Below are 13355 nucleotides of genomic sequence, written 5' to 3' on the forward strand. Positions count from 1 at the left end.
ATAAAAAATGGGCTTCAACCGATTTCGCCCATTTTCACAGAAAACAGTTAACGTCATAAAATCTATGCCCCTACCAAATTTCGAAAGGATTGGTAAATTTTTGTTCGATTTTTGGCATTAAAAATATTCTAGATGAATTAAATGAAAAAGGGCGGAGCCACGCCCATTTTGAAATTTTCTTTTAGTTTTGTATTTTGTTGCACCATATCATTACTGGAGTTGAATGTTGACATAATTTACTTATATACTGTAAAGACATTCAATTTGTTGTTTAAGTTTGACTTTAAAAAAATTTTTTTTTTAAAGTGGGCGTGTTCGTAATCCGATTTTGCTAATTTTTCCTTTTTTTTTGCACACATATAGTAATAGAGTTACGTTCCTGCCAAATTTCATCATGATATCTTCAACGACTGCCAAATTACAGCTTGCAAAACTTTGAAATTACCTTCTTTTAAAAGTGGGCCGTGCCACGCCTACTGTCCTAAATTTTCTAATTTTCTCTTCTGTGTCATGAGGTCAACATACCTATCAAGTTTAATCGCCTTAGCCGTCTTTGGTAATGAATTATCGCACTTTTTCCGTTTTTCGAAATTTTCGATATCGAAAAAGTGGGCGTGGTTATGGCCCGATCTCGTTCATTTTAAATGGCGATCTGAGATGGGGAACCTACATACCAAATTTTATCAAGATACCTCATAATTTACTCAAGTTATCGTGTTTACGGACGGACGGACGGACATGGCTAAATGAATTTATTTTTTCGCCCAGATCATTTTGATATATAGAAGTATATATCTATGTCGATTAGTTTATGCCGTTACGGATTACCGTTATGCGAACAAAGTTAATATACTCTGTGAGATCTGCTCAGCTGAGTATAAAAATTGTTGTCCCAGAAGTATTGGCTTTGTATGAATGCATTAGGGTGGCTCATATACGTTATACGACCCGCCTTTTCAAATTCCTTTGCATTCTTTATTTGTAGGCCATTTGGTCAATGACAAAGTATACCTTTATCAGTTTAAGTTCAGAAAGTGACAATTCAAGTTCAGAAACTTCAATTTAAGTTAAGAAACTGCAATTAAAATTCAGAAGGTAAAAATTCATATTCAGAATTTACAATTTAAATTCAGAAATTGTCATTCGAGTTTAGAAAATTACAATGTAAATTCACAAAACTACAATTTAAGCTCAGAATTTCCAATTCAAGTTCCGAAGTGTTTTCATCGGGCCACCTGAGGGCAGTGCGCTGCCACAACGTCCGAGATAAAAAAAAAACGATAGCAATTCAACTTCGGAAAACCCAATTTAAATTCAGAAAGTTACAATTCCTATTCAGAGTTTACAATTTAAGTTCAGAAAATTACAACTAAAGTTCAGATAATTACAATTCAAGTACAGAAAATTGCAATTTAAGTTGCGAAACTGCAATTAAAATTCAGAAGGTAACAATTCTTATTCAGAATTTACAATTTAAGTTCAGAAATTTTTATTCGAGTTTAGAAAATTACAATCTAAATTCACAAAACTACAATTTAAGCTCAGAATTTGCAATTCAGGTTCAGAAACTACAATTTAAATTCAGAAAGTTACAATTCCTATTCATAATTTACAATTTAAGTTCAGATAATTACAATTCGAGTTCATAAACTACTTGAAGTTTGGAAAGTTACAATTCAAATTCAGAATTTCAAATTTAAATTCAGAAACTTACAATTAAGGTTCAGAAATTTCAATTCACGTTCAGAAAACTACAATTAAAGCTCAGAAAGTTACAATTTAAGTTAAGAATTTCCAATTTAAGTTCCGAAAATGGCAATTCAAGTTCAAATACTCCAATTTAAATTCACAAAGTAACAATTCAAGTTCAGAAAACTGCAACTCAAATTAGAAAAGTTACAATTCAATACATATTTACAATTTAAGTTCAGAAAATTGTAATTGAAGTTCAGAAAATTGCAATTCAAGTTCAGAAAACTGCAATTCAAGTTAGGAAAATTTCAGTTCGAGTTCAGAAAGTTACAATTCAAGCTCCAAATATTTCAACTTAAGTTCAGAACATTTTTCTGGTATTTTCTCTTTCATTCATCGTAAAAAAATATGTATATTCATATATTTTATTTGAATGCCTTTTTAAAAATTGTGAAGAAATATATGTGTATGCTCCTTTTGCTACATAGTAAAATGTACGGGATGCGACCACAACTTAAGAGATTAGAAATAAAAAATGTTGTCCTAGAAGTATTGGCTTTGTACGAATGCATTAGGGGGGCTCATATATTACAAACGACATGCCTTTTCAATTGAAGTTCTGAAATTCCAATTTTACTTCACAAGATTACAAATCAAAATCTTAAAATTACAATTTAAGTTCAGAATTTGAATTTTTAATTCAGAATGAAAGTTAAGCTGAGTAAGTTACAATTAAAGCTCAGAACTTTAAGAAAATTACAAATCAAGTTTAGAAAACCGAAGTACAGAAATATCAATTTAAATTAAGAAAGTTACAGTTGAAGTTCAGATAATTCCAATTTAAGTTCAAAATAATTTCAATTCAAGTTCAGAGAATTACAGTTGAAGTTCAGAACATGTTTCAAGTATTTTTTCTCATTCAGTGGAAATACACGGATGATGATGAATATTAATTCACCTTAATAATTTGATGCATGTATATGATAGCCTACTTTCTGTTAACGAAATATTGTACTTTTAAACGAATTATATAAACTTGGCCTATAAATGGGTGGGAATGCGGTTTTAGATATAGAGAATTGAGACAATCCGACTTTTCTTATCCTAACCCACTAATAACCGCCTATTTAGTTCAACAACTTACCGATTTCGTTCATTTGTATCCGCGTGCTCTGTTTTAGGACGTTTAACCTGAAACGAAGAGTAAAAAGCTCATTTAAAATAATTATTATAAAAAGTTTAGAAATACATTCTAAATTTCGAAAAAAAAAAATAAGAAGAAAAGTTGCCAAAAAAACATTGTGGATTTCGAGAGACCTATAAATTATACTTTGTTAGTTTACAATTGTATTGGCTAAAAACTACATACCCGAAAAACCTCTAAATAAAAAGTTCAAAATTTTCTTGAAATTTTGACGAATTTTTCGAAAAGGAATTGTCAAAAGTAAATACCAGTTTTGAACTCCATAACTAGAGTTCGAAATTTTCATAAAATTTTCTAGAAATTTTTCCGAAAACGTTTTTAAGATTGGTTTCCATAGTATCAGTTACATACATATAATTCATAGAATATTTTTCTCAAAATATCGAAAGTAAAAAGAGGAAGAATTTAACATAGGAAATTTTAAAACAAAAAAAATGTCACTGCCATTTTTCTGTGCGCTACTGTATTTAGCTTTGGCGCTACCGTGGCGTGTTGACGATTTATTTGATGAATTTATATTCTTTATTATAATTCTTAATCTGTATTTCATTTTTTGATGTCTCAACAGGTTGCAAGTAATTCTAAACAAGGTATGGCCTCTATACTAATTCAGACGATTCTGAGGTGTTCCCACATCGCATTAATGGTGTATTTGAAAGTATTCAAAAAATAATAATAATAAGTCATAAAATAAAATAAAATAAACGACATTAATGCTTGCATAAATTTTAAAGCTCCTCTCCAAAACATTTGCATTTGTTTAAGTCGGCTGAAGCTATCTGCTGTGAACATGCATTTACAATCAGCACTTTTGTTTATGGATTTTTGCAGTATTCATTTATTTAAATTTTATATTTATTTTAAATTATTTTAATGTGACGAGTTTTTATCTTTTCGTTTTATCATTTGATGCCTCGCACTTATTTTGTTTATTTTTCGTGTGAATATACAGTAGCGCACAAAAAAATAGCAATGGGAAATTTTATCAAATTTCGTCAATAAAATTCTTTTTTTTCTATGCTATAAGAAAAAACTGCATTGAACTTTGTAACTAAAACTGTCAAAAAAATTAGAAAATTCGAGAAATGTTTACGAAAGTTTCGAACTTTTTTTTTGGAGTTCCCTGAATATTTTTGAGTATGCAGTTTTGTTACCCAATCAATTTTAATTCAACAAAGTGTAAGTTACAGGTCTCACGAAATTCGCTTGGATTTTTTAATTTTTTTTCGAAGGGTGTTTAAAACAGAGACCCAAACTGTCATTCATTTATTAAAAGAAAAATACTTCAGAAAAAAATTATTTTGGGTCTTTTAATTAAAGAAATTATTAAAGTGGCACTTTTATTTTATAAGTCTGCAAAAAAGTTAAGTCCGGACTTTTACTTTTTTAGAAAGCGCGGCCCTATAACTATGAAACGACTCATGAGAAAAGTTTTCAACACGCTTATATTAGCACCACTTGTATGTATGATTGTTGTTAACTCTCTAAGCTAGGTGCGCAAAGGAGAGTTAGACTCATCTAACGGCAATTATTGAAGACTCGTGGCAGTGGGTTAATAACTCGCTACAAAACGATTTGTGATTAATAGCGGAGACACGAACCTCTTTACTATCAACATAAAATATCTAAGCGGATTGTAGATACTAAGACGGCACCATTTTTGGGCGTTTTTTAGTGTTTTTTTCTTAAATATATTTATTTTTCATACAAAATTCTTTTTGTTTCAACAGAAAGCGGTGTATCAAACTTCAGGGCAATATCTCGATTGATATGTCGAAAAAGCAGGTGCAAGTTTACTATGGAAAAATTTAAGTATAGTACATTGAGAGTTGGTTTTAGTTTTCCTATGACAAGTTTCTGGTTTACTAACAAAATTTTTTAAATAACCACGAAATCTAGATGTTTAGGAAAATCTATTGGTAAAAAATTCGTTTCATTTGGATGAGCCGTTCCATAGTAATATTGTTGGACTTTTATTCTGTCCTAAAAATGTAAAAGTCCTTAATTTCTTAATTTATGAATTTTTTTTTTTTAAAAGTCCGATCCAGTTTTTTTGTAAACTAAAAAGCAATATGAGATACGCTTACAATCCAGAGACGAGTAGAGACATTAAGATAAAAATATTGTCGCTTTGCAGGCTTATGAAAGGCGGACTCACGGTAATGATAGGGATAAGTTTAAGTGAAATGCGTTGTAAGCGAAATACGCCTAAGTAAACACAGTTCAGTGATATAAAATAAAAACAACAAATTGGGAAATAATAAACGTGACGTCCTCATTTGAGTTCAAATTTAACCAAAATAATAAAATATAAGAAGTTGCTTTTTAGATTAGCACCACTGTACATTTTTTATTTAGTTAACATTTTGTTTATTGCCTTTTGCACCTCTATTTGTTGCTCACAGTCAGAATGCATTTATTGTTTTTATACCCAGATGTACTTGTACACAGCGTATTATAACTTTGATTGGATAACGGTTGGTTGTAGACGTATAAAGGAAACGAGATAGATATAGACTTCCATACATCATCAGTATCGAAAAAAAAATTGATTAAGCCATGTCCGTTCGTCTGTCCGTCTTGAGCAAATATTGAGATATCGTCACCAAATTCGGTATACGGGCTTATCTGGAATAGATTGGTATTGAAAATGAGCGAAATCGGACGATAACCACGGCCACTTTTTCCATATCGAAAATTTAGAGAAATGGAAAAAATGAGATAATTCAAAAACGATAACCGCCAAGCTAATAAAATTTGGTAGGTGTATTGGTTTTATAACACAAAGCATAAATTCTGAAAAAAACATTTAGAAGAAGAAAATTTGGAAGTTTAATACGCCGTAAATCAAAAGCCGTTAAAGATGTTATATTGAAATTTGGCAACGACACTATCCTTGCCAAATTATATAGATTGAGTGAAGATAATCAAAATCTATTAAAGGTCACACCCACTTTCCCTAAAGTTTACAATAACTCTATGGTTTTTAACCTCATTTGAATGATGTTCTACCTCAGTAGTGGTATAGTTGGCTTAAAGTGCACAGCTGGGTATGTAATGTTCGCTTTCACCCGAACTTAGATTTCCTTATTTGTTTTCTTTTGGTTTTGCTGATAACGAAAGCAAAACTTCAAGGTTTTCTGGGAACATGCAAGCTGGGGATTTCGTCGTCCGTGTACTGGTTTCTGTATCGTCGGCATATTTATGTATGTATGCTTAGCACTGGAGTAGCTCCCGTGTATATATTTTAAATTTAATGCATTTGACTCAGCACAAGCAACTTTTTTTTTAATCAAATTTATGTAGCTATTCATATTACATAATTTTTAATTTATTTTTTATTTTATTTGTTTTGTCTTCCTTGTTGGATATGATAATCGTGGGAATAAATTTTGCGAACGCATTTTAACAAATTGCAAAAAATTTACGAATTAAAATACAAAAAATTATATACTTCCGAATTTGGCAATTGTTGCAATATTATCAAGGTCAATCCAGGGAAAAGGCACCTCAGGTAAAAATTGGAGCTAAATGATTCTCCCTTTCTCTCTAAGTGAGGCAAAGGGAGAAGTATCCACTAGGAATCCAATGTTATGACGTTATTTTTTGTTTTGAAAGCAGTCAGTTGAAATTTATTCACACATTACGTTCCCAAAATGTGACTTGTCCCATCTGTTAAATGCTGAAATAGGCTTGTTTTATTTCTTTGTAAAATATGTAAGACGAGCCGGACCCGTGCGCATCTTGCGCACCCAATATAAAAGTATCTTATCGAATATCAGCAAAAATCAGCTGGTCTATCAATCAAATGAAACTTACAGCTTGCGCTGCCATCTAGCTTATGACAGCAACTGTCAGTAATGTAGTGCAAATATTCACAATAGTGCCATAGTACAAAAAGATTACTCTGTGTGCTCACAATCGTTTATTTTTAACAAATTATTTTAATAAAATATACCTAAACAAAAGCTCTACGACCAAAATTGCTCAAAGATCGCTAATAGCCCGAATCTCCATCTTTACAACCAAAAATTTATTTATAGATAGCGAAAAGGGCCCCGTACATAAAAACAGCAATTAGAAATAATATATATGATAGGTTAAAATTTCAAATTGGCTCTAGATTTCTCTTAAAAACATATAGCAAACTAAATTTTGTGAAGATTATTATTGTTTGTCTCAAATTGGAAACTGAACCCATCCACTCCCTCACGTTACCCTTGAAAAATTATAGAATTTCGTATAAATTACAGACCTGAGTTTATTGTTTTATTAGGTTTAAGCTATACAATTTTTCGAAACTTCCTAAAAGTCTAATTAAAGAGAAATTACTTTGAATAAAAGCGGAGTGAAAATGTCCCACCCGTAACGATGGACTCCCCCATCAACCATTTCATTGATCTGACGCAAATTTAACGTTCCATAAGCTTTTGGGCACCAACGACCGCCGTTGTGTGGTGGTAGCGTGCTCCGCCTATCGCACTGAAGATCCTGGGTTCACACCATGGGCAAAGCAACATCAATAGTTTAGAAACAAGCTTTTTTTTTTAACTAGAAAAGAGTTTTTTTTTTATGTTGCCACTCGGCAGTGATTTGGCATGTATTCCAAGTGATTTCTGCCATGAAAAGCGTCTCAGTGAAAACTTATCTGCCTTGCAGATGCAGATTTCAACAGCCGATATTCACTCAAACGAAATTCCCAATGCTTCTTGCTCCCATGAAAGCCTCCTCACAGAGTAAAACCTGACCAAGGACTATCACACCTCGCTGGATAAAAAAATGTGTACACCTCAAAGCAGCCCTGTAAAGAAAAGGGAGACAATCACGCAAAACGAAAGTTTCGAACCTACGAACTGGTGCTAATCAGATGCAGAGCGGTGCTCGTACCAACAACGCTTAAGTGCTATATGTCTTTTTAAATAAATTAAAGGTTTCGACTATTTCAGAACCACGATTGAACCAGTTAAAAATGCTTCAAAAGGTGCAGAGGAGGGAAATTACCATTTCGTAGGACATTACAATGTTAAAAGTGTAATTTGAAGGCTCTGCGAGCGGAAAGAATTAAAACTAGTGCTGCCTCTTAATGCTATAGTACTGTGCTAGCGACGCAGCTAGTGTGATTCGTTGTAGGGAACGATCTACAAATTTGTAGAAAAAATTCAAATATAAGTACATTGCGTATGGGAGATGAAGCCTGGTCTAAAAGTATCTTCAGAGGTATATTATATAGAGACGGTGACAATTGCAAAAGGGTTTGTGTATTCATTCGCAAACAATTGGACTGTGCGTCTCGTGTCAATAGATAACATAGGACCTCACTATAAGTCCAGCTATTTATAGGCAAACCTGTACAAGAGTATACAGCAGCAAGACGTTGCTGAGCTCCGAAGTACCTACAGCTCCTTATGTCCGACTCATAAGTGCACTTCCTGATACACAGAGATTTGCTAAGCATTTACTTTGCTGACCGATAAATATCGAATTCATAATTCGCTGAAATACTATACTGCGGCAGTGCACTTTTGGTTTTGCGGTCATTCTCGTCCAATATTCACCCTTCTGTAAATAATTCACTTTACTCACAAGAAAAGGTCCAGAAAGGGGTCCAAGTAAGGACAAAAGACCCAATATTTATGTTCAAGATACCGATGGAAACATAAATCGTCTTCTACTGTCTTTAGCGATAAGGAGACTCTCCGGAGATTTTGGGGAGTTTCATCGATGTTGGTAGTCCATTGCCGTACAATGAATCGGCACATTCGGGAAAATATCACCCTTTAGACATTAGCCCGACCATCGCGGGAACGATTTGATTTGACTACGTTGAACCATGTAGGTCATCCAACTCCTCCATGTGTGAGGAACTTGGGGTCATCAGAGCCCCGTCTGTTAAGTAAACAGATTCACCCCGGGTAGGTGCGGTTGACAATCGGGCTGGAAAACCCTTGAAAGGATGGTGTTACAAAGGCTGTAGAATCCCTGGAAATCTAAATGGAAACCGGATCTGGAAATATCACTCAAAAAAGGTAAGAAATGGAAAACCAACGGAAATAAACAGTGATATGGGTTGCAGGTCCCAGTGGTATATCTGCGAACTGTACTTCGATAGAGTGTTTTCGAAGTGTTTCTATCGGAACCCGCCTATGGAAACAGAGTAAGAGGGCGGCCCCACTCCACAGGAAGCAGGAAGCACCAGGTGGAAACCGATTTAAACTCCCTTGGTGTAACCAATTGGCGCCAGTTGGCAGAAGAAGCGACTGTCGCGCCTTCTTTGACGGCCATAACCGTTTAAACGGTTAAGCGCCAATTAAGTAAGTAAGTAATTCGATCGAACTAGCGAGAAAGGCTACTGAACAGAGCCAATGAAACCAGAGCATTGATACTCCTCAGCTGCGTGCAAATACTGACTGGTGTTTGTTTCCACTTTGAAAGTTCATAGTAAATCATCGGTGTATGGACGTTGGAGAGAAAAATGTTCTGATAAGCAAACCTCCATCTGTTGATCAAGAGCATATGGAAATTGTTTATCTAGAGCTAAATGACGAGTGAGTCCAGAAACTTTGGAGAGGGACTATACTGAATAAACTTTCGCGAGCAGAGAGCGGGCCGAACCACAGTTAATTATGATGTAGTGAACCAAAAGTTTCTACAAATCTTTAATCGCACTCGCGAAAAAAAACTTGGTAGGTGCAGAGGCATAACGTACCTACAGTTCCGCAGTTCCGGTGTGGGAAGCGGTGGCAGAGAGTGTTTACAAAAAAAATTCAAAAAAAATTCAAAAAAAATTCCATTAGTCCCAATTATACAGAAATGCAGTTAGCAAGACCACATTAACGTCTGCCCAACAGGTAAGTGTTAAACAATTAAATTTTATTATAACTGTGCTGTTCTTACATTCACACATTAACGTAGGTATTTCATTAACCAGACGTTGTTAAAAATTCAAATTGAATTTCATCAGTGCACAGCGAAATTGTCGTCAAGCGTCAAGCCAATGTTGACGTTGCGCATGCGCTACAACCAAATGTCCCTTGGCCTCGGATATTTTAGCTGAAATGTTGCGTATCGAACGGCAGGAGGCAGTCAACAGCTTTGAAAACTTTTTAATAAACTGAGCGACCACCCTATGTTTGAGGTGGAATGAGGCGAATTGGCTAGAACGTGAAAGGGAGGTAAATATGTATATTGCTTAATTTGGTGGGCGATGGTAGAAGAATGCACCAATAAATGAAATTTTGAAAAACGTGAAATCAGATATTTCAATGACGATGAATGAAAAACTTGTTATTTTAAATGTTTTTTTATGAACAAAATAAAAAAGCTTGCATATTTTTCTACAACTTTTCTGCTTTTCTTTTCGCACAATTGTGCATGTTCAACAAAACTCAACTTACACATCTCAAATGCAACCTAAAGGTCAGCACTGTTTTCGTTTACAAAAAATTGCAATTCATTGTAACTTTGATGTTGTTATTATTGTTGTTTTATTTTCCACAAACGTACATGCATTGCAACCGTCTTTCGTGTTGGTCACATTTAACTGTCAACTAATTTATGGCACAAGCACACATGAAAGGCACGTTAATTTACCAATATAAACAACAACAGCAACAAACAACGACAACAAGTTAGGTGGGGAAGATCAAAACTCCAGCAGCCCTTGCCCACAGCAGTCTACATACAATAAGAAATAAGAATACCTGTTGGCATCCAATGCATGCGTCGTTATGTTGCATGCATATCCACGCATGTATGTATGTAGCATACAATGTCGTGCAATACGATAGCATAGACAACATAAACCGGGCCTTAAAGTTACAAATAATTTATAGCATTTATCTAACTCGCCTGCCAGTATCTCAGAATAATTTTGTAGCAAGCCCTATGAAACTTTGCCACAGTGCTTATATCATGAGCACTTACCTAAAACACGCAAAGCCTCTGAAAGTTACCTCACCCTACTCCCGATAGACTTGTGGGGTAAACTCACTGGAGATACATCAAATTTGGCCATGCCAGTCTTTTGAGTACCGCTCTCGAGAATGGAACGATATCTCTACTCCTATGACCACGCCCGTCTATTCAGAAGGCTTAAATCTGAATGGCAACATGGATAGTGCAATCCATTCAGAGGATCTCTCACCCCCTTTAAGTATAGAGCTAACTGGAACTCGCACCGAACTCCGGGCTTTAAAGTTATAAATTCTTTATAGCATCTACCTTACTCGACTGCCGGTATCTCAAAATAATTTTTAAGTTGATCTTATGCAACTCAGTCTCAGTGTTTATATCACTGGCACTTACTTCAACACCCACCAAGGCTCTGTAAGTTATGCCCAACCTCCATCCGATAGACTTGTATGGTAAACTGCTAGTAAGTTGTAATGTAGTTAGACTGAATATAGGTCTGCATTGTAGCTAAATCAAATTTGGCCATGCGGGTATTCTGAGGACCATCCCCGAGAATTGAACGATACCTGTACTCCTATGTCCACACCTGCCTATTCGGAAGGCTCAAATCTGAATGGCAACATGGGTAGTGTTATATATTCAAAGGATCTTTCACACCCTTTAAGTCTAGAGCCGCTTAGCGATTGTAGCGCCTTTCAGCCGGAATAAAGAGCCATAAGTGTGGCCTCTCTTAAAAGTTCTTTCGCCTCGCATACCTTGGTTCTACCACTGACCAAGTCCTCGGCGACCTTATTTACAGCGTGGACAAAGCAAATGTTGGCAATATGGAAACCCACGGCGACACCATTCCTTACCGACTGTTTGACACCCAAAATACTAGACTAGGAGTGACGTTGGATAATTACCTGCATTTTGGAGAGCCGTAACTATATTCTCAAGTCCCACGCTGCCAGCACTTGAGAGAAAGGTAAAGAAACCCACTTAGCTGCCTATACGAAGGAAGAAGAAATTCGACATACAAGAATTCAGCCGTTTGAACCAAAAATGCATTAAAAGGTCATCAGCCTCATCCACAAAATGAGATAAATTACAAGTGGCTTCCCTGGGCAACGCGCCTTGCGCTGACAGAACTTCGATCTGGTGCTGCAATAGGTTAAACTGTTACTTATCCAGATTCGACCCGGATAAAACCAACGCCTCTGTCGCTCAGGTGCAACCCTATTGAAACTGCAAGCTTCCTAGGTCTCTTATTAGCGGATATCGTTGATAATTTGTGAGTGATCACACCTATTTGATCGGGCGGAGCACTGTTTCAAGAAGAAGAAGGTTGCTCATAAGTTGTTTTCTTAGAGTCCATCCCATCACTGGAAATCACATATCTGTGGATGCATCGCAATGGCTACTGTACAGTCCAAAATAATCCAGCTGAAAACTAATGACAGATGGGCACAATAACAAATATATACTCGACCAAATTGAAATGGAAACCGAATAGGAACCTTGTTCCTTATATCCTGTTCTTTGGTAAATTGTTGGAAATACATGGTGTATGCAACAAATTATTCCCGTCGAAGCTATAGAGAAGAAGCTATCGAAAATGTTGAGAACTTTCTTCCATAATATCCTATTCTAGCCAGAGTTGACCCGTGCTACTTTAGACGGTTAAATCAGTTCAATATGCTAAGTAGTTAGAAGAGAAACGGTACCATAACGGTTACAATTGTCTAGGTGTTTTCCTCTGCTTTGTTATGGGACAAACACTGGGAGCGAACTTAACATTTGCAGATTGGTCGAAATTCAAACTCTGTTATTTGATATATTTTAGATTTAGGTTGTTTTTGATTTTATGTTTTTCAAAAGAAAATTTTAGATTTTTATGTTGATTGAATTTTTGTAAGAGAAATAAATAATTTTCTTAATACTAAAAATTTATATTTTAAATTCATTAACGAACTACACTTGATATGGATATGGAAAGTATAACTGCGCTTTCAAGAACGCTCTCTCTATGAATTCTTTTTGAAAGAGAGGCCTCTTAAACCGAATTTTGAGAAGTGAAAGATAAAGTTGGAACAACGCTCTTTCACAAATAAGTATATTGAAGAGAACAAGTGCTGCTACAACAACAGCGACTACGTAAGCGCAAGAGGTTTAACGAGAGCTGCCTCTACACACATGTGAGAAAATAAAGAAAACAGCGATATTGACAACGACTGTGTGGTAGAGAACAAATGGCAATAGTTAACCCTATAAGCATTTGGGCTTGAGTCATATTAGAGCTCAAGTTGATAACTAGCATTATTCTCAAATCTTAAGCGTTGTGTCTCAACATTGGAAAAAAGGGAATTATTTATATGGCAAAAACTGCTCCTCAAATAGAAAATAAGAGTGTTCTCAGCTTTTACTCAAATGCAATTCTCTAATTGAACTCGAATGTAAGATTTCAATACAGCAGTATTTTCATGAAATTAAAATAAAACATGGTTACATTATTTTTAATTTATAACGCTTCATAAGCGCTACCAAACATGCAATTAACAGCTGTTGG

The 13355-nt window shown here is 35.0% G+C and overlaps 1 protein-coding gene across 2 annotated transcripts in view; it reads right to left on the reverse strand.

Moving 5' to 3' along the window:
* Positions 1-13355, reverse strand: part of LOC137239720 (developmental protein eyes absent-like) — a 164578-nt gene that overhangs the window by 21482 nt on the left and 129741 nt on the right. For both annotated transcript variants that reach the window (XM_067765337.1, XM_067765336.1), the window contains exon 2: positions 2837-2883. In XM_067765337.1, the coding sequence (XP_067621438.1) occupies positions 2837-2883 (47 nt within the window). The remainder of the gene's footprint in view (positions 1-2836; positions 2884-13355) is intronic.

Source organism: Eurosta solidaginis, chromosome 2 (assembly GCF_040869045.1).
Source record: "Eurosta solidaginis isolate ZX-2024a chromosome 2, ASM4086904v1, whole genome shotgun sequence".
Taxonomy (NCBI): Eukaryota; Metazoa; Arthropoda; class Insecta; order Diptera; family Tephritidae; genus Eurosta; species Eurosta solidaginis.